This window comes from Odocoileus virginianus, unplaced genomic scaffold, assembly GCF_023699985.2.
Source record: "Odocoileus virginianus isolate 20LAN1187 ecotype Illinois unplaced genomic scaffold, Ovbor_1.2 Unplaced_Scaffold_24, whole genome shotgun sequence".
NCBI classification, from domain to species: Eukaryota; Metazoa; Chordata; class Mammalia; order Artiodactyla; family Cervidae; genus Odocoileus; species Odocoileus virginianus.
In genome coordinates this window covers 584,367-606,064 of record NW_027224286.1, presented here as the reverse complement: position 1 = coordinate 606,064, position 21,698 = coordinate 584,367, and the positions used below count along the sequence as shown (strand labels likewise).

At 46.3% G+C, this 21,698-nt stretch overlaps 1 protein-coding gene across 1 annotated transcript; it reads left to right on the top strand.

Annotated features, from left to right (window-relative positions):
- The first annotated feature begins 463 nt into the window (after positions 1 to 463).
- LOC110121860 (zinc finger protein 665-like) lies at positions 464 to 12,473 on the top strand. The gene is made up of 4 exons (XM_070463059.1): positions 464 to 610; positions 3,487 to 3,569; positions 7,083 to 7,209; positions 10,351 to 12,473. Exons 2-4 carry the CDS (start codon positions 3,555 to 3,557, stop codon positions 12,354 to 12,356), a joined length of 2,148 nt encoding a protein of 715 aa, XP_070319160.1. The 5' UTR covers positions 464 to 610; positions 3,487 to 3,554; the 3' UTR covers positions 12,357 to 12,473.
- Positions 12,474 to 21,698: the final 9,225 nt, after the last annotated feature.

Sequence of the window (21,698 nt, the reverse complement as noted above, 5' to 3'; positions counted from 1 at the left end):
CTGACATCACTTTTTAAATCACATCCCTAGCTGACTACTGGAAAAACCATAGTTTGTCTATAGGGACCTTTGTTGGCAACGTGATTCCTTTGCTTTTTAATGCACGATGTATTATAACCTTCCTTACAAGGAGCAGTTGTTTTTTTTACTTCCTGGCTGCGGTCCCCTTTAGCAGTAATTACAGTATTGAACTGTTTCCTCCGCCCGCCCCGCCCGCCCCGCCCCGCCCCGCCCCGCCCCGCCCCGCCCCGCCCCAACTGGAGCCGCCCTGCCTGGAGCCGCCCCGCCCCGCCCCGCCTCGCAGGATGGCTCCACCCCTTCGGGCCGAGTAGCTCCGCCCCGCCCCGCCCCTCGGGCCGCGACGAGTCGCCCCGCCCTCCGCGCCCAGTAGCTCCGCCCCGCCCCTCTCGCCGCGCCGAGACGACCCGCCCCGCCGCGCAACGAGGTTTCGCCTTACCTTTCAAAAGCCCTGTGCTGGTCCGGCTTCTCTCCACCACCCACCCTCGGACGGCCTGGCCCCACCTCCAGGCCTTTCAGCTATTTGTCTGCGCGTGCGCGCACTGTGACTCACGCGGAAGCGGAGAGCGGCGAGTGGAGGTCCCAGCTTGGCGTGAGTTTCTGTCTTTGGAGTCAGACCTGCCTCTCGCAGTCTCCTTTTCTTTGTACCCCGGGTCTGAGGGTCGCTACTGACTCTAAATCCCCGCTCCCGCCCCACCACCCCAAGCAAATTCAGACGTCTCCGTAAGCGGCGAAGGGGCGCCTGCCTTTTGCTTTAAAGTCCGCACTGAAGCCGGTTCCTGCTTTTGGAACACTGAAACGCTGCGTTTCGCACCTTTTTCCGGCTTAAAACCGTTTACTGACCTCACTGACTTCTCTACCCTTTCTGCACCACATACAATTCTATTAGGCGAGGTGGTTTATTCGCTCCACGTTCTTCAGCCTCTCCTTCTCGGGCCCTGGAGGCCTCGCCGGCCGCCCCGCTCCCGGAGAGGCCGCGTTCTCTCCCCGGTCCTGGGATTCTGGAGAGCCCGCCCCGCTCCTGAGACCCCAGTTCCTCCCAGCCCCTCTGTCCTCACGTCTCCTCAGGCCGGTCCTTCTGCCCTTCAGAGTGACCTTTCCCCTGATCCCTGGTGGCGGGAGGTGACCTGAGGCAGCCACGTGACACCCATGGTTCTTCGGCCCCAAATACCAGCCGCCGGAATTTGGCTCTTGCGGGAGGGCCTTTCTTATTCAGTCTCCTACCCTGTAAATAGTGGGCGGAAGGCGGGATCAGGAGAAGCAGAGACAGCGACTCCTAGAGAAATGGAAAATTGAGAAAAGCATGTGGGACAAGTGATGGCAGTGAAGAGGATTGTGAGGAACTTGGAAGAGACAGCTTCATGAAAGAGAATGAGCCTTGTAGGGAGCGGGTGGGGAAAGGAGAGAAATTCAGAGAAAAGCAGGATCTCCGGAGAGTTAAAGGTGAGCAAGATAGGGAGGTGTGGTTGTTCATTCCGACACTTTGCGAGCCCTGGATCTCCCAGAGTTTTCTCAAATCCATGTCCGCTGAGTCCAGGGATGGTATCTCCACATCTCGTCCTGTGCCGCCCCCTTCTGTAGCCTTCAAGGGAGAGGGGCTGTAAATCAGGGGTCCCAAAGAGGGCGACAGTGGAGAGGCAGTTCACAGAGACAGCCCGCGAAGGCCATACAAGAGTTGGGCCCAGAGCAAGAATATCCTTCTGGGAGAGAAAGGGGACTCCTAGTGATTGGAGGAGCTGAGAAAAAAAGCGAGCTGAAAGGAAGCATAGCCACTTGGGAGTGCCAGAGAGTTGGGAGGAAGGGAGGGCAGAGATGGAGGAAGAAAGGCAGAAATGCAGGGAGATTGAGGCTCACCAGGGAGGTTGGAGAGAAAGCAACTTGAAGGCGAACAGATGGCAGAGAGAGGCGGGATGGGAGGCAGGGAAGAAGTAGAGAGGAGGAAGGGCACAGAAGGAGAGCAGAGATGAGAGCAGAGAAAGGGAGATGTAGAAAGAAGTAGGGAAACAGATCAACCAAATGAAGTGGAAACAGCTAGTGTGCAGGTGATGGTGGGGACTAGATCCAGAAGAGTGCTGAAGCAGTTGGCTAAGAATTATTAAGTCGTCATACATTGATTTTTGGCTTTAAAATCTAATGCAGATCTTGCTTCTTTAAATTATACAGATAAGAATGAGAATTTCAAAGCTTCTGTCTGTGAGGCATGTGTATTTTGTAATTATTTGTATTAAAAGAGCATGCATGTGTAGAGCCTGTTGAGGTGGGGGCTGGGGCAGTGACTTGATTCTCTCAGGTGTGGGTCACCCCCTTCCCTATTCCTGGTGAGGAGTAGAGGTATGTGAGAGAAGAAATGGGGCAAGAACTGACTGACTCTTACTACATGATGCCTTTTCAAGGAACTTTAACCATGTTCTTTGTGATGGTTTTACTTTTGGCTTTCTGCTTTCTTTAGATTTAATTATTTTTGTAGCTTGGGATAAAGATTTGTTCAATCAATAGCGACTTTCTTGTAAACAATTATGGAGATTTGTCTCACTTGGGACAACTTGGATGAATGTAGAGAATATTATGGTAAGTGAATTAAGACAGACAGGGAAAGACTGATATTATATGTCCTTCCATTATATGGAATGTAAAAAAAAACAAACTCACTAGTACCAGAGGGTAGGATGGTGGTCATCTGGGGCTGGAAGGTAGGGAAGATGGGGAGATGTTGGTTAATCAAAAGCTACAGACTTTGAATTGTGAAATGAGTAAATGAGTGCGTCCTGGGGAGGTGTGTGCCGCATGCTGACCATAGTTAATCCTGTTCTGTTACTGCTTGCTGGGAATTTCTCAGGAGAGTACGTCATCAGTGTTGTCACCACACACAGAACATGGGAACTTGAGGTGATGGATGTGTTGGTTAGTGGATTGTGATAAATATTTCACGGTTTACACACGTGTCACATGGTCACAGGGTGTATGGTTTATGTACACATAACCCTTTCATTAGTCGGTTCTCCCCCATCAGACACGCTCCTCAGGATCTCGTGTGGGGCCTCGCCCCAGGAATGTGCACAGGCCGCAGATGATTCCGATCTGGATCCTGCATTGAGCACCAGGGCTCTTACCCTCCACTTCTGAGACTGAGATCAGGCCCTGGGAGAGGGGAGGGCACTCTGCTCTGAGTGGGGCTGGACCGGGGCCTGCAGTGTGACCTCAAGGGCATCGTGGGGTCAGCTGAGGAGCCCCCTGCTGCTGTGTATGTGAGGCCTCACCAGGAGTGGAGTGTGATCCGAGGGAAAGTGTGGGAAAGTCCCGTATTGGACTTTGTGCGGGAGTTGCCTGTCCTGAGTCCCTCCTCAGACAGTGGGCACAGAGGACTGTCTGTTCCACATGGTGAGGGCTTCCCTGTGTGTGTGGTTGGGGCTCAGGAAGGGGATGTGTTGACTCTAAGCATTAAACAGCATGTTTTCACTTTCATGATAGACCTCTGAAGACTTGTGTTGCCTGAGGAAGCCCTGAAGAGGAGGAAGAGGAAAGAACAGGAGTCAGGCATGGCTCTTTCTCAGGTAAGGTCATATTCTCAGTGGATTCTCACACTGCCTTCCTGAAATGCCCTTCTCTGGACTCGCTAATCGTGTCTGACTCTGGAGTGTCCTGTCTGACTCCTGTACATGCACACTCACCCGGGGCCTTCCCTCACGGTCTGTCATCTCCACTTAGATCCCGTCTCCCCATGACCTGGTGAACTGGCCCTCATGAGGAGGCTCCCCTGGGCGCTGTCCTGGGCAGGGCTTCTCACCCACGGGTTGGAGACGGAGTCTCAGTGCTGTTGGGCAGCAGGGATTGCTTAGGGCCCATCTGGATGCACTGTCTGCTCTCTATCAACCAGGGTAAGGAAACTGCACACTAGACGTGAGATATTAACATGCACAGTACCTGCTAAAATCTGGAAAAGAGGCTAATAAAGGGAAATCAGATCTGAATTTTTATAGAACATTTAAAACTAAATGAGGACCTCCTTGAATCTGAAGTGTTTAGAAATGGAATGGAAAGTTCAGAAACAGACCTCTCATCTAGAGAGTGTTTCATTACAGCGTCTACTTTAAACTATGAAATATAGTTTCCTAATTATTTTATCTTCTTTTTTGGCCACATGATGCAGCCTGCAGGGTCTTAGTTCTCTGAGGAGGCATTAAACCCGAAACCCTGTGGTGGAAGGGTGGGATCTTAACCAGTGAACTGACATGGAATTCCCTCAATTTTCCTAATCTTCATGCACGATTTGGTCATGGAGTAAAATGATAAACATTGGATTTTGTTAATAACTACATCCCTTACATTAAGGATAAAATCATATTACTATTTTTTTTAATATATTTGTCAGCTGTACTGATCTTCATTGCTGTAGTGGCTTTTATCTAGTTCTGGTGTGTGGTGCCCACTGTTTAGTTGCAGTGTATGAGTTTCTCATTACAATGGCTTTTCTTATCTTGGAACCCAGACTGGCTTCAGTAATTTCACCTGCTGGGCTCTACAGCTCTTGCTCAGAAATTGAGGCTCATGGGCTTAGTTGCCCCTCAGCATGTGGGATCTTAGCAGATCAGGCACCACAGGGAAAACCCTCATATTATTTTTTAAATCTTTATATTATTTTCTGCTTGTATTAATTTTTTTTTTTTTTGAGCTAGTATAAGATAATGTTGAGGACTTCCCTGGTGGTACAGTGACTAAGAATGTGCCTGCCAATGTAGGGTGCACGGGTTCCATCCCAGGTCCAGGAAGATGCCTCAGAGCAACTAAACCCATGTGCCACAACTACTGAGCCTGTGCTCTAGAGCCCAGGAGCCATAACTCCTGAAACCCACACTCTCTAGAGCCTGTGCTCAAAAACAAGAGAAGCCACTGCAACGAGAAGCCCGGGCACTGCAGCCATAAGTACAGAAAGCGTGCTCACAGCAACAAAAGACCCAGCAAAACCAAAATAAATAAGCTTTCTAAAAGACAGAGAATGCTGACAAGTTACTGAAATGCAATTGATTCCTTTTTAATGTCCCAAAGATGCTGAAATACACATGAATAAAAGAAGACATGAGTATCATCCCAGAATGTGTCAAAAGGCATCTTTTTGGAGAAGGGAATGGCCACCCACTCCAGTATTCTTGCCTGAAAATCCCATGAACAGAGGAGCATGGTGGGCTACCATGAGGTCACAAAGAGTCTGCCATGACTGAGTAACTGAACAACAAAAACCTCCACACACAGCAGAGTGAGCTCTGAAAAACAAATCTAAACCTCGATTGACCTCTTGCAGATTCTTCAGTGACTTCCAGGTACTTTTGAATAAAGTCCTAACAAAGGCCTTGTAGAAAGCAGCCTCTACCTGGCATCACCCCTCTTTGTTCCCTGTGTCCCAGTCAGACTGGCTGGCTTTCTGTTCACTAAATATCTTCCTGCCTCAGAGCCAGCACTCAGGCTGTTCTCTCTGCTTGCAACACTCTTCCATTTCCCACCTTGCCAATCCAAGTGTTTCTTCCTCACGGAGACCTTGTCTGATTTCTTGATGTAGGTCAAGACTTTCTGTTAAATCTTCTCTTAGCACCAGGCCTGTTTCAGAGCACATATTACAATAGTAATGTTAAAATTATGGATGTAATTGGGTGGCTGGCTGCTAGATTGTAAGCTCCATCATGTTCACTGCTGTATTCCCAGCTTGGGACCCAGACTTGACGCTCAGTAAATTTTGATTGAAAGAAAAAAGTAAAGACAACTCTCCCTTGTTTCAACCAGTTGTATGTTTATGTGTGCATGTGTGAGTGCATGGATCTGTAATTCCATGGTTTTATTATGGAACATCATCTCATAAATACGTTTTATGCTTTGTAGCAGTTATAATTGTATCTTAAGTGTTTTCCATGGCCTTAAGTTTTTTCTACCTCAGCACATGAGTGATGGAAATAGTGGTAAGATTATTGACATTGTGTGGGTTTGTGGGGACAGGGGGTGATCCTATACAGTAACCATTTATCTGATAGTCATGTCTGCCTCTTTGCGACCCAATGGGCCATAGGCCTTCAGGCTCCTCTGTCCCTGAAATTCTCCGGGCAAGAATACAGGAGTGGATTGCCATGCCCTCCTCCAGGGGGATCTTCCCCATACAGACATCATCCCCATGTCACCTTCATTGCAGGCAGAATCTTTACTGCCAAACCTCCAGGGAAGAACAGATACCTACATATTATACTGTATATTGTACTCTTCCCTAGCATTCAGAAGGAGGCAGATAGTAAATTAATTTGTGAATATTTTTCTCTTTGTCTCTAATGTCCATCATTTCTTGGCTGACAAAAGATCTGGGATTCTACACCTCCATTGCACTTCAGCTTTCTTGAACTTGTTTCAGGTATTCTCAGAAAACTCTCTGTGGATGCACTTTCCTGCTCTGGTACTTAACTTGTTGATTCTTTAGGTTCAGTTGTCAGTCCCAACCACCTGAGCTCAGGTGCTGTTGCCTCATTTCTTAACTGTTTGATCTGAGCTATTTCTTAGAGTGACAGAGTTTTCTCCCCAGTAAGATGGACACATGTCTTTCTCTGATGTGCTGTTATGTTGATGATAAGTTCATCCATGTAAAGTCTTTAGAGTACTGCTTAGTGTGTACGAAGTGCTAAAACACCAGTCATCAGTGTGATAATGTCATAATCATCACAGTGTGTGTTCTTTTAAAGCTGCTGTGGACTTTGTCATCTCTGAAGACATCAGTCTTGCTGTAACTCATCTAGATAGTGAATGTCACTTAGTGTGTAGAGTGTAACACTTCGGCAACTCACTGATTGAATTTATTTGTATATTCTTCATGTATTGTCCACACAACTGACAAATTCATATTGATTGGAAGATGTCATAGTCTTATGAAACAACTTGGAAATTAGAGACCCACAGTTTGTTCCAAATAGCTTTTAATGGATCTATCAGAATATCACATTACCAGAACTGATCCTTACCCCTCTCACCTCTTCTCATTTTGTGCTAAAATAAGAATCCTCCTCAGTGCCTGTTAGTGAAATGTGCTTTCATTTCAGACACAGTTGACCATCGAGGATGTGGACATCAAGTTCACTCCAGAGGAGTGGGAATGCCTCGACCCTGCTCAGAGGGCCTTGTACCAGGACGTGATGGAGGAGACCTACAGGAACCTGCTGTCTGTGGGTGAGGATCACTCCCCTGTGAAGTTGGAATCTGGTTTGGGATATCGCTGCATTTTCCCTCTGTGTCTCTTGGGAGCCCCTGTTTTGCTTGGCCATGTTCATAGCCTTGTTGATTCAGACTTCAAAAAATTTCATGATTGGCATCAGGAGTTTAAGCTCGTCCTTTCTTCAGGTGATCTGCACAGTGTGTGATATACAAGTTTTTCCACAGCTTGAGTATTTATAAAGCTGATTTCTAACTTTGAAATATCCAATTCCCTATTTTCTACCCCTGTATTCTTGGTTCAGTAGTTCTTGGAAAGGCACTAGATACATGCATGCCTGTGTGCTCAGTTGGTACAGTCGTGCGTGACTCTTTGCGACCCAGTGACCGTAGCTCTCCAGGCTCCTCTGTCCATGGGATTCTTCCGGCAAGAATGCTGGAGTGAGTTGCCATGCCCTCTTCCAGGGGAATCTTCCCCACACAGGAATAGAACCCACATCTCCTGCATGGCAGGTGGATAATTTACCTTTGAGCCACTGGGGAAGCCCAGGTATCTGCATATCATACTGTATATTATACTGTTTCCTGTACGTTCAGAAGGAAGCAGATAAAAAAAAAAAAAGAAGGAAGCCGATAGTAAATTGATTTGTGAATATTTTTCTGTCCGTCCAAAATGTCCATCACTTCTTGGCTGACAAAAGAGGTGGGATTCTACACCTGGCAATGCAAGAGGCACAGGGTCTAGGTCCTCCCTAAAGCAGGCCTCTGAGCTTGCTTCTAACCTGCCTGGACACTGCCCTGACTGCCGCTGTGAGTGCAAGGCTTGCAGCACCAGAGATAAGATAGGGGACAAATATTGAGATTGTTGAGCCCTTGGGGGGCCTGGCCTACTCAGCCGCAGGCTTAGCAACATTATAAGTTTTGTAAGACAAACAAATAGCATTAACATGCAACCAGAGCTGCTATTTGCTCACAGGTTCCTGATGATATCAGTTAGTGCCCTGAGATTATAAATGGGAACCCAGAACTGCAATCTTTGAAGTCTCATGCATGAATGTAACACGGTGCCTGGGACCTTTTCCCCACTGGGTCTCCAGATGGGCTGTGTCCCGGGACTTCCCAGCACTGTTTGAGTCTGGATGTTGGTCAGAACCCAATTTGGTGATGTATCTTCTGCTGTTTCTACTTCTCTTTTCTTTTAATGATAGCATATTGAAAGTTAGCTAGATAATTCTATAATAAGTATTTGTATTATTTATTTCTACAGAATGAGTGGCTTATTTTGTTAACAAATCTTTGAACCTGAGATGAAAGTGACAACTTTTGGCAAAACTTTAATTGGCCCTGTGAGCAGTATTTGTGAGACAAAATGCCACTCTGTAAGAAGAAAGAGGTTAAAGTTGATGAAGTTTTTATTCCCTAATGTGAAGATTCGCCTTTCTACTAGTTAGCTAATACATGGAATGCCTTCACTGGATGGTGTGAGAATTGGAACCTTAAATTAAAGAGGGCTGTACCTTTAGAAGTTACTGAATGTTTGTGATTCTCACCCATTGAGAAAGGATAAAAATCTGCTTTGCTGGATGAGAGGCTGGATCCTTCTCTCTCCTACCATGAGGTACATAAAATGAAAGGGAAAGTTGCACAGTCGTGTTGGACTCCTTGCGACCTCATGGACTATAGAATCCATGGAATTCTCCAGGCCAGAATACTGAAGTGGGTAGCCTTTCCCTTCTCCAGGGGATCTTGCCAACCCAGGGATCGGACCCAGACTTCCAGATTGCAGGAGGATTCTTTACCAACTGAACCTCTGTCATCCCCTTCTCCTCCTGGGCTTCAATCTTTCCCAGCATCAGGGTCTTTTCCAATGAGTTGGTTGTTTGCATCAGGTTGCCAAAGTGTTGGAATTTCAGCTTTGGCATAAGTTGTAAGAGCTACTCTCTAGTTGCATGCGCAGGCCCCTCATGCCAGTGCTTTCTCTTTTTGTGGTATGTGGGCTCTGTACATGTGTTCAGTAGTTGTGAATCCCGAACTTGAGAGTACAGGATCTTCAGTTGGGGCCCACAGGCTTAGTTACTGCGAGGCATGTGGGAACTTCCTGGATCAGGTGTGTGCCCTGCATCAGCAGGCAGATTCTTCACCTCTAAGCCACAGGGAGTCCCCAAAACTTGGTCCTTTACATGTATCTTGGAGCCGATGAACTGAGTAAATTAAGGTTACTGTATAGAATGGCAATTGCAATATTGTATGGTCATTATTTAATCAGAGAATGTTTCATTTATTAATTCTTTGTTATTTAAAGATGACGGTCTTTATGTTTTACACAGTATAACTGACATGAAACGCTTCTTGTTATAAAATGCCTGTATGTCTATCTACTGATAGGTTAATCGGATGTATTTAGAAAACTGTTTTTTTTTTTTTTTTTTTTTTTAATTATTTTAGGAAATTCCCTGACAGTCCAGTGGATAGGATTCACCACTTTCACTGCGGTGATTTTGGGTTTAATCCATGGTCAGGGAACTAAGATCTCATAAGCCCCATGATGTGGAGGGGCAAGGGGACCATTTTAACAAATTCTTTATTTTCACCATGCAATATTTGTTGAACAGTTGTCAGCTGCCATTTATGTTTTACAATATTCATTAGAATACTTCTTTTGGATTATTTACCATTACACTGTATTTCCTCTTTGATCCTTAACTCAGTCCCTCAGTCCTGTCTGACTCTTTGTGATCTCATGGACTATAGCCCTCCAATCTCCCTGTCTATGGATTTTTACTGTTTTTCTCCTCAATTATGAGACAGAAGTGTATTTACTACCAAGTAGAATGAGCTTTGAGGTCATGGTGGGAAAATACCTTTGTCTTTGAAGCCTGGCATGAGTTTGCATAAAGTGAATGTTTTCCTGATTGTGTCTTTGAAACCTGGCTACCCTAAAGTTAATTTGAATTCTATGTGATTGCTGGTTTTTTTGTTGTTTTTTTTCTTAAGAATTCTATTCCTTTAGTGTTCCTTATATTTTTAAGGTCATCATTGGGAAGATTCATAATTCTGTTCAGGATGGGTATGACTTTTGGTATAATATATGCTCAACATGAAAGAATTTATTTATGAACTGTGATTAATAGGATACCTATGGTTCTTTATATCTTGTAGGTTCGTCTTGTATACATATGACCAAGAAATTACAAGCAAAAGAAAACAGTGGAAAAGGAGAAATTTTGCAAAGAGTGATGTTTGGAAGAACTGAAACCTATGAAACCAAAGATTTTTTCCTCAGGAAGATACAGGAAATTGTGCATGGTTTTAAGAGTCTGTGGACAGATGCTGAAAGAAATGACAAAGGAATGTCTATATCCCATAACAGAAATCTCACTGGTGGAAGAGATCATCAGAGTAGAAATGATGTAGGAGATAAGCCTGTTGAAATGCATAGATCAGGCTTTCATGATGAATTGCAGATGCTTCAGTCTGAAGGGACAGTTTTTGAATGTAGTCAGGTTGTGGCAAATATCAACAGTAGCGCCTCAGGTTTGCCACCTCAGAGAACTCGTAGTGTCTGTAAAGGCAATTCTCATAAACGTGAGAGTGCTGTTATGCATCCCTCAGAACTGGGACCAGACCAGGAAGCACACAAGAAAAAAACTTACAGTTGTAATGAGTGTAACATAACTTTTCTTCAGGACTCAGAACTCACTAGACATCAAAGAATCCATACAGGAAGAAAACCATATAAAGGTGACGTGTGTGGCAAGGCCCTTAATGTGAGCCTTGCAGTTCATCGAACAAATCATACTGGAGAGAAGCCATATACATGTGATGTGTGTGGAAAGGCCTTTACTCGCAGAGAAAGCCGTACACTTCATCAAATGCTTCATACTGGAGAGAAACCATATAAATGTGATATGTGTGGAAAGGCCTTTACTTACAAAAAAAGCCATGCACTTCATCAGACCCTTCATACTGGAGAGAAACCATATAAATGTGATGTATGTGGCCGTGGCTATACTCGAAAGTCAAAACTTGAAATTCATCAGAGAATTCATACTGGAGAGAATTCTTATAAATGTGATGTATGTGGCCGTGGCTTTACTGGAAAGAGACATCTTGGAACTCATCGGAGAATTCATACTGAAGAGAAACCTTACAAATGTAGTAGCTGTGATAAACGTTTTTTTACACTGTCATCCTTAAATATACATCAGGCAGTTCATACAGGTGAGAAAGCATATAAATGTAATTTATGTGGCAAAATATTCAGTTCCAGGGGTAACTTTGCAGTTCATCAGAGAACTCATACTGGAGAGAAACCATATAAATGTGATATGTGTGGAAAGGCCTTTACTCGCAAAGAAAGCCATGTACTTCATCAGATCCTTCATACTGGAGAGAAACCATATAAGTGTGAAGTATGTGGCCGTGGTTATACTCGAAGCACACATCTTGCAATTCATCAGAGGGTTCATACTGGAGAGAAACCATATAAATGTGACGTATGTGGCAAGGCCTTTATTGTAAGTGGAAGCCTTACATCTCATCGGAAAGTTCATACCAGAGAGAAACCATATAAGTGTGATGTATGTGGCAAGGCCTTTAGTGTAAATGGAAGCCTTACATGTCATCGGAAAATTCATACCGGCGAGAAACCATATAAATGTGATGTATGTGGTAAGGCCTTTAGTGTAAATGGAAGCCTTACATATCATCAGAAAATTCATACCGGCGAGAAACCATATAAATGTGATGTATGTGGTAAGGCCTTTAGTGTAAATGGAAGACTTAAATCTCATCGGAATATTCATACTGGAGAGAAACCGTATAAATGTGACATATGTGGTAAGGCCTTTAAGGTAAATGGAAGCCTTACATATCATCAGAAAATTCATTCTGGAGAGAAACCATATAAATGTAATGTATGTGGTAAGGCCTTTAGTGTAAATGGAAGCCTTATATCTCATCAGAAAACTCATTCTGGAGAGAAACCATATAAATGTGATCTCAGTGGCAAGGCCTTTAGTTTCAATGCAAGCCTTGCAGTTCATCGGAGAATTCATACTGGAGAGAAACCATATAAGTGTGTTGTGTGTGGAAAGGCCTTTAGACAAACTTCAGCCTTTGCAGTTCATCGAAGAACTCATTCTGGAGAGAAACTGAGAGGGTAACATGCAGGAAGGACAGGGGTCTCCAAACAGAGGAAATAGGCTGCAAGTCTCTCTTAAAATTCTGTGTTGCTATAATGACACCTGGTTCCACCTGACCTTAACTTTTCTCAAATCTTGAGCTAACCAAGCATTTTTCTTACGGAAATGTTTTTCTTAAGCTATGTTAATGAAACTATGTATTTGCTTTGGAATTGGCCTTTCTTCAAAATGATCCCTCCTAAGACTGTCATCAAATTTGACTGTCATCAAACCATGGGCTGATGATAGCTCAACAAAACAGTATTTGTATCAGCTGTTTTATGGCTGGGGGATGACACACCTCTTGCCATCCTATCTCAAAAATGCGTATTGTGGGAGAGGGGCCTGGTGAAACTCCTTCAGCCTTGAGGTGTCGCTGATGAATAACTTTCTAACCAACATAAAACAGCTTGCTAAAACTCACAGGGGGGCACTTTCCATCCCCCTTCTGATGTCTATGTCAGAAGCTTTCTCTGTCCCTTTTTCACTTTAATAAAACTGCTACACAAAAGCTCTTGAATGATCAAGCCTGGTCCCTGGTCCCAAAGCTAAATCTTCGGAGATCACGAATCCCACACTAGTCACAATAAGTTATCAAAACCTTACAAGTGTGAGAGTTGTGACAAAGGTTTTAGTGCACAGTCAGCCTTAACTCACCATCAGGCAGTTCTTCCAGGAGAGAAAGCATAGAAATGTGATGTATGGCTGGTACTTGAAATGACCATCATAGGAAGCATCAGATAATTCATAGTGGAGAAAGCTGTTACAAATGGAACAACTGTGAGAAACAGTGCAAATGTAATGAGTGTGGCAAAGCCTTTAGTTAGAGTTCAGGCCTTATAATTCATCAGGGTATTCATACTGTATAGAAAGCATACAAATGAAATGAATGTGGCAAAGCTTCTATTTCATGTTCAGCCTTAACTGACCATTGGGCAATTCATACAGGAGAGAAAAGTTAAAATTAAAAAGTTAAAATTTTACCTCCTCTTTCTGCCTGTGTAACTCAGCTTGCTTCTTGCAAAGTCTGGATCACATAGGTCTCAGAAAGTGGGGACTCACAATACTAGGAACTGGAGCTTATCTCACTCACCCTTGTCCTGCTCTTTGCAATCACCCTAGCCCCTGCAAACCTGCTTAATCATGCCTGTCCATGTATAAAAACTCTGTAACCCCTTTGTTCGGGGCTCAGAGCTTGGAGTGTTAACTCCTCTGGGCCCGCCAGCGTAATAAACCTGAGTTCTCCAACTCTCCAAGTGTGGTGCTTGGTTTCTCGAGTACTGGTTTCTGCAACATTTCTGGAGGCCCCAGCGAGATTCCACCCACACTGGCCCCTTGAGCTGCCAGACGGGTGGCTTGGTTGGGTCAGAGCAGAGGAGCCTGAAGTTGAATGAGGAGGCGCACCACCTCATGATATTTCAGGTTCTCTTTTGGACTGGCATTCTAACTCTCCAGAAGGTCAAACCCCAACTGGACTCACCAGGAACAGCCGCAGGGTAAGGTAAGGCCCCAGGGCTGGTCCCCAGTCAGGAGGTCCTACCCCAATGGGTAGAAGAGGAGGCTGATCACCTCCTTGGGAAGGGAACTTGGGGAAAAGGGACATATTGTGATAAACTGAGTGATTGTGTATGCATGATTGCTGACTGGAGGAAGTAAAAGTGAGCTCCACAGTCCTCAGACTATGGAGCCTGAGAGGGTCCAAAACCTGTGGTTCCATGACGACCTCATAAGGCTGAAAGGTGGTGCCAGTCTCTAGGGGATTTGATCCCTCCCTGTGAGGCTGGTCTGGGTCAGGCATTTATACCCACCTGCCAGTGGTAAGAGGTGTCTTAAATCTCCCTCGGGAGAGCAGCCAGGTGGACAAATAATGAATGAACGACTGTACGACCTGATTCGCTGGTGCTTCAGGCTCGATTGTGTGGCTTCGTGGCCTTCATGGCCTTCATGGCTATGGAGTATGAGTGGGCCCTAGCTTGCAGTTCTGTGGCGACCTCATATGGCTCAAGGCTGTGTCTGCCTCTTGGGGACACTGTCCCTCCCTGCGAGACACATCCGGATCAGGGGTTTATACTGATCCACCAATGCTAAGAGGCACCTAAGTTCCTCCTGGGGACGCAGCCAAGCAGCCATCTGAATGGTCTCCTCTTTTGAGGGGGCACCCACCCTTGTTTGTCTTTGCGCCACCGACTCAGGGCGGGATACACAGGGAGGAAGAAATTATTGGTTACTGGTTATTCTGTCGACTGACTCCTTGAGCTGACATCTAAGAGATTAGGTTTTCCTCAAAACCCTGCCAGGTAGATTACATTTGTCAACATGGGTGGAAGTTCCTCTAAGCCAACAGTTTTAGATTGCATGATAAAGAACTTTAAGAAGGGCTTTGTAGGAGATTACAGAGTCAAGATGACCCCCAGGAAGCTTAATAACATGTGAGCTTGATTGACCATCCTTTGACATTGGATGGCTGCCCACCGTCTAAGTAGTGCACCAGGTAGTCACTGGGACTCCAGGACATCCAGATCAGTTTCCATACACACACTCCTGGCTTCTAATAGCACAAACCCTGGACCTGTGGGCAAGATTTTGCACAAACATACAGGGACAGAGTAGGGTATTTGTGGCCAACCACTCAGAAAAAAGAAAGCAGCAGCAAAAAAACCCTACATTCCAGGGAGATCCAGTGGAACACCCACTACTGCCCCCACCATACATTGCCCTGACTCCCCAAGCCCTGGCACAGATAGTGCCGGACCCATTGCCAGACAGTCCACCTCCCTCCGTGTCCCCCCACATCACCTCATGAGCAAGACTCCAGCCCTGAGCCAGTAGGGAAGCAGCTCTGCTCAGCCAAACAATCTAACCAGCTGGCCACAGCCCATCAGATGCTGCTGTGAGAAACTCAAGGTCCTCAACAAGTGAACAAGGATGGCTCAGTCCAGCCTGGTCGCTCCATCCTCTATTACCAGCCCTTCAGCACTACTGATCTCCTAAACTGGAAACACCATAACCCAGCATACTCTGATAAACCACAGGCTATGATTGACCTCCTAGAGTCCATTTTCCACACTAATCAGCCTACATGGGACGACTGTTATCAGCTCCTTATGGCTCTCTCCACCACTGAGGAAAGGACGCATCGCGAAAGAAGCCTGAAAATGGCTATGAAGACAAGCCCCCGCAGAGGGCTTAGATGTAGAAGGATGGCATGAGAAGCAATGCCAGAGATGAGACCTAATTGGGATTTCAATACCAGAGAAGGACAAGAAACCCTGGGTCGCTACCATGATGCCCTTCTACATGGACTTTGAGTGGGAGCCAAAAAGCCCACCAATATGTCCAAAATTACAATGATAATCCAAAAAGCAGATGAGACTCCCACCAATTTCTGTGAAAGACTGTGTGAAGTGTTCCAGACATAGACCCCATTCGACCCTGAGACACCTGAGAATCAATGGATGATTAACACTGCCTTTGTGGCTCAATCCTGTGCAGACATCCAACGAAAGCTCCAAAAGCTGGAAGGCTTCACTGGGATGAATGCCACACAGCTCCTGGAGGTAGCAAATAAAGTCTTTGTGAACTGAGACCATGAAGCCCAACAAGAAGCAGATTAAAAAATGAAACAGAAAGCAGCCCTGCTAGCAGCGGAAACTAAGAAGAGACCACCTCTATGCCATGACCAGTGCGCCCATTGCAAAGAGACCAGACACTGGAGGAATGAGTGCCCCCATTGCAGAGGGACATCTAAAGGGTCCAAGAAGTTCAGTCAACCCAGCACAGAAAGGTACCAGCCTGAGCCAACTGTCCAAAACCTTATCGGCCTGGCTGGAGCAGAATCATACTAGGAAAGACCGGGCTCCCTGATCCTGGGCCCCCGGGAGCCCGCAGTCTCGATGAAAGTAGGGGGCCAATCAATGACTTTTATGGTGGATACCAGAGCTGAACACTCCGTGGTAACCACACCTGTGGCTCCCCTCACAGGCCGAACAGCAACTATTGTTGGGGCCACAGGGGACATGGCAGCCCGCTCATTTTGCAAGGCCCATTCGTGTCAGCTAGGGGCCATCTGGTGACTCATGAATTTCTGTACTTACCAGAATGCCCCATTCCCCTGCTGGGTAGAGACCTACTGACAAAACTGAGGGCAGAAATCACCTTTGCCCCCAGAAAGCCTGCAAGTCTGACCTTGGGGAGCCAGTCAGCTCTGATGATGGCAGTGCCCGGGCCCAGGGAAGATGAGTGGCATCTCTATTCCTTGGGGAGGGAACAAATAAATCCCCCAGACTGCTAAAAGAATTCCCTGATGTCTGGGCATCAGGGGCCCAGGTTTGGCCAGAAACTATATGCCTATTGTAGTGGACCTGAGGCCAGAAGTCACTCCCGTTAGAAACACTATCCAGTACCACGGGAAGCAGGCCTGGGAATTCGGGACCACATCCAGCGCCTACGAGATGCCGAGATCCTAATCGAATGTCAGTCTCCCTGGAACACTCCGCTTTTACCAGTCAAAAAGTCTGGAGGGAACGACTACAGCCCCGCCCACTGCTGACCTTTGCGCTGTCAACAATGCAGTGGTCACCATCCACCTAGTGGTCCCAAATCGCTACACTCTCCTGAGTCTTTTACCGGCTCAGACAAGCTGGTTCACCTGCCTGGATCTCAAGGATGCATTCTTCTGCCTCCGACCAACCAACCAACCAGTCCTTGTTTGCCTTTGAATGGGAAGACCCACACACCGGGAGAAAGACACAGCTGACTTGGATCCGACTGCCACAAGGCTTCAAAAACTCACCTACCCTGTTTGGTGAAGCCCTGGCTGTGGACCTTGCTGCCTTTCCCGGAGAAACTTTCAACTGCACCCCACTCCAGTACGTGGATGAGCTGTTGCTAGCCGGTCCCACCCAGGGGACTGCTGGAGGCCCCAGAGCCCTGCTGGCTCTACTCTCCACCACAGGGCACAAGGCATCATGGGAAAAGGGCATGAGAGAAAGCAAGCCATCTGTTCAACAGCTCGGCCGAACACCAAGAAAGAAATCAGTGAGTTCCTCGGGGCTGCTGGATTCTGCCAGGTCTGGATACTGGGTTTCTCTGAAATTGCCAAGCCTTTGTTTAAAGCCACAGCAGGGTCTGATAAGGACCCCCTGGAGTGGGGACCTGAACAGGAAAAGGCCTTCAAGGAGATAAAGAGACTCTTGACCAGTGCTCCAGCATTAGGGCTGCCAGATGTGACACGGGACTTTAACCTCTTTGTACATGAGAAAAAATCACACTGCACTGGGGGTCTTCACACAAACAGTTGGGCCACGGCAGCGCCCAGTGGCATACCTGTCCAAACCACTGGATCCAGTGGCCGCAGGATGGCCGCCATGCCTCCGGGCATTAGCTGCCACTGTGGTTTTGGTCAGAGAAGCAGATAAGCTTACTCTAGGACAAAATATAAATGTAAAGGTTCCCATGCTGTTACTGCCCTGATGAACAGCCAGGGGCATAAGTGGCTGACCAACTCCAGGATGACTCACTATCAAGAACTGCTTTGCAAAAACCCACGGGTCCAACTTGAGACTGTGCGGACACTGAACCCCACCACCTTTTTACCTACAGAAGCGGGAACCCCCAATCATAACTGTGAGGAGCTCATAGATGAAATTTACTCGAGCAGGCTGGACCTGACGGACACTCCCCTCCCGAACCCAGAACTGGAACAGTTCACTGATGGAAGCAGTTTCATCCAAGACGGGCAGCACAAAGCAGGCTCTGCCATAACGACAACTGATGAGATAGTGAAGGCCGAGGCCTTCCACAGGGGTGGTCAGCACTGCAGGCTGAGCTATGGGCACTCGCCCAGGCACTAAGACACGCCTAACGGAAAGGAGTCAACTGATTCAAGGTATGCCTTTGCTACTTTACATGTACATGGAGCCATTTATAAAGAAAGGGGACTATTGACAGTGGGGGGAAAGGAGATTAAAAACAAAAAAGAAATCCTTCAGCTGTTAGAAGCAGTCTGGAAGCCTTCCCAAGTGGCAGTCATCCATTGTAAAGGCCATCAGCGAGGAACTGATCCAGTCAGCAAAGGAAATCGGTTGGCTGACCAGGCAGCCAAGGAGGCAGCAACCCATCCGAGCCCCACAGTGGGCCCTGAGTCAATCTTTAAGGTCCTCTTGGCACCAGAATTGCCTCCATCCCCAAGATATACCAAGGAAGAAGATCAATGGGCTCTAAATGAGGGAGGAATAAAAGAAAAGGAGGGCTGGTGGAAGCTCCCAGACCAAAGACTCTTTGTCCCCAGCAATATAGCAATCCAGCTGGTAAAACAACATCATGAGACAACTCATTTAGGAAAAACTGTGCTGGAGAGTTACTGAGCCACTACTATTTCATTCCTAAGCTCCCAACCCTGTGTGCCCAGATCAGTGCTAGATGTGTGACTTGTGTGCAAAACAATGCCAGCCAAGGACCAAGACCCAACCCAGGGGTGCAGACAGTTGGGACACTGCCCTTTGAAGATCTAGAAGTGGACTTTACTGAAGTCAAGCCCTATAGGGGCTACAAGTATTTGTAGTATGGTAGTCCTTGTGGTAGTCTACACCTACTCGAGTTGGGCTGAAGCCTACCCCACACGCACTGAACAGGCACGAGAAGTGGCCAAGGCCTTACTAAGAGACATGATCCTGAGATATGGGCTGCCTCTCTCTCCATAGGGTCTGACAATGGGCCAGCTTTTGTGTCTGAGATAATCCAAACTTTATCCAGGACACTGGGAATCAAGTGGAAGCTTCACACTGCTTACAGGCCACAGAGATCAGAGAAAGTTGAACGCATGAATTGTACACTCAGGACTACATTACCTAAACTCAGTCAAGAGACCAGTTATCTTGGATCGACATGTTACCCCCAGCCTTACTCCAAGCCCGATGCACCCTGAGTCCTCAGGCTATTCTCCCTTTGAGATCTTATATGGGAGAACACCCCCAGTGATAGGAAAACTCAAGGGAAACCCCCAACAACTAGCTGACCTGGAGATGTCCCAACACCTCCAGGCCCTGGGAAAAGTCTTCCACCATATTGCCTGAGAAACCTTAGAAAGGACACCCATTCCTTTGGGCAATTGGGTTCATCCCTATCAGCCAGGAGATGAGGTATGGGTTAAAGATTGGAAAAAAGAACCACTTCAGCCAGTTTGGACAGGCCCTCACACGGTTGTCCTGGCAACCCCTACTGCTGTTAAAGTTATAGGCATCATCCCTTGGATCCACCACACCAGAGTCAAGAAGGCAGCAGCTTCCTGTAATGAGGACACCTGGAAAACAGTTTGGGACCCCGAAAATCCCCTCAAGGTCTGGTTCCAAGAACAATGGCACTCACACACAAAATATGCTGAGCCCTGCTCTAGTCACTTCAGAAGCTGACTAGTCCATGCAAGGCAGAAACTTGAGGATTCTTCAGCCTTGCTCCAGCCACACTCTGGCAGCTGGCTGGTCAACGCATGGCAGAAGCTTGAGGATCTGGCTATCAAAATATCAATGGATTTTCATTGTCAACCCTGGCCTCTATCCCTGATTGGTATTATTGCTGTGCTCTTTGCTACAGGACTAGCTTCAGTCACACCCCAGGACTGGGATTTGGGTCAGAAGCTGCGGTTAGCTGTCTGTTATCTCACTGTAGTGGGAAGCCTCATTCTTATTAGATGTCTCTTATGATCATTTCTCCCTACTAACTAAATTGCTCCACAGTATAGCTGACCCCCCTTCATGATAGGCTCAGTTGCTATAGCCATGACAACCCAAAGATGGGGAGAAAACCTTTTACTAGTGTTCAGTTATCTGTTATGTGCAGGCTGCTTTGCAGCCTTTTGGTGTCCCTTGCTGTAACAGATGGTGCCGTTCCTTATCCATCATGCACCTGTCAACATTACAGTCAACCCTTGGAAAATCGCTTACTTAACCATCAGCTAGAACAATGTATAGATAGCCAATCCTATAGGCCAATCACTTCAGCCAGGGAATCTAGTTGGTCCTGTAAGGCCACTAAAGATTTGGCTACTCTCTCAATGTCATCTGTGAAGTCCTTGGATAGTGTGGTGCTTGGTTTCTCGAGTACTGGTTTCTGCAACAAAACCACACAAATGAAATTTATATGACAAAGCCTGCAGTCACAAGGGATGACTTTTCAGATTATCTGAGAATCAATACTGCAGTGAAAACTTACAAATGTAGTGAATGCAGTAAAGTATATGAAGTTTTTGGCCTTCAGAAAAGTCAAACTGGAGGAAAACTGTGCTCTGAATGTATGGATTCTCACCAGTATGTATTTTCTCATGTTTTGTAAAAAACTGAATGCCTTCCAAAAGCCTTACCACATGCATTACGAGGGTAAGATTTCAATTCAGAATTACCTGAGGATTAGTTAGGTCTGAATACAGAATCAAGGCTTCGCCACATCTACCACACTCAGAGAGTTGGAAAACTCAGGTTTATTACGTCGGCGGGCCCAGAGGTTTTAACACTCTTAGCTTTGAGCCCTGAACAAAGGGGTTAGAGTTTTTCTACATGGACAGGCATGATTAAGTAGGTTTGCAGGGGCTAGGGCAATTGCAAAGAGCAGGACAAGGGTGAGAGAGATAAGCTCCAGTTCCTAGTACTGTAAGTCTCCACTTTCTGAGACCTACATGATGTACACTTTGCAAGGAGCAAGCTGAGTTACAAAGGCAGGAGGAGAAAGAGGTAAAATTTTAACTTTTCCTCTTCATTCCCCCCTCTTGATGCTTCTATCACTCATTGTAGAAAGCATCATCTCATGTTTGGTAGGACATTCAGAGCTCTCCATCGTTTAGGGGGGCTATATTGAGCTATTACCATTTGTAACTTTATGGATTCAATCCAAGAGGTTATGAACTGGGTAATTGCATTGAGAATACAAGGGCCAAACAAGAGCACCACAAAGAACATGAAGAGAGGACTGGTTAAAGGGAGAAGCCACGATGCCCAGCTCCAGATATTGTTCCAGTTACCCCAGGAATTTGCTAGTTCCTCTCTCCTTTTATGATTCATTCCCTTAGCTGTTGGGCCATGTCCCTGACTATTCCTGATTGGTTTACATAAAAGCAGCATTCTTCATTCAAGAAGAGGCAGAGTCCTCCCTGAGAATCAATACTGCAGTGAAAACTTACAAATGTAGTGAATGCAGTAAAGTATATGAAGTTTTTGGCCTTCAGAAAAGTCAAACTGGAGGAAAACTGTGGTAGATGTGGCGAAGCCTTGATTCTGTATTCAGACCTAACTAATCCTCAGGTAATTCTGAATTGAAATCTTACCCTCGTAATGC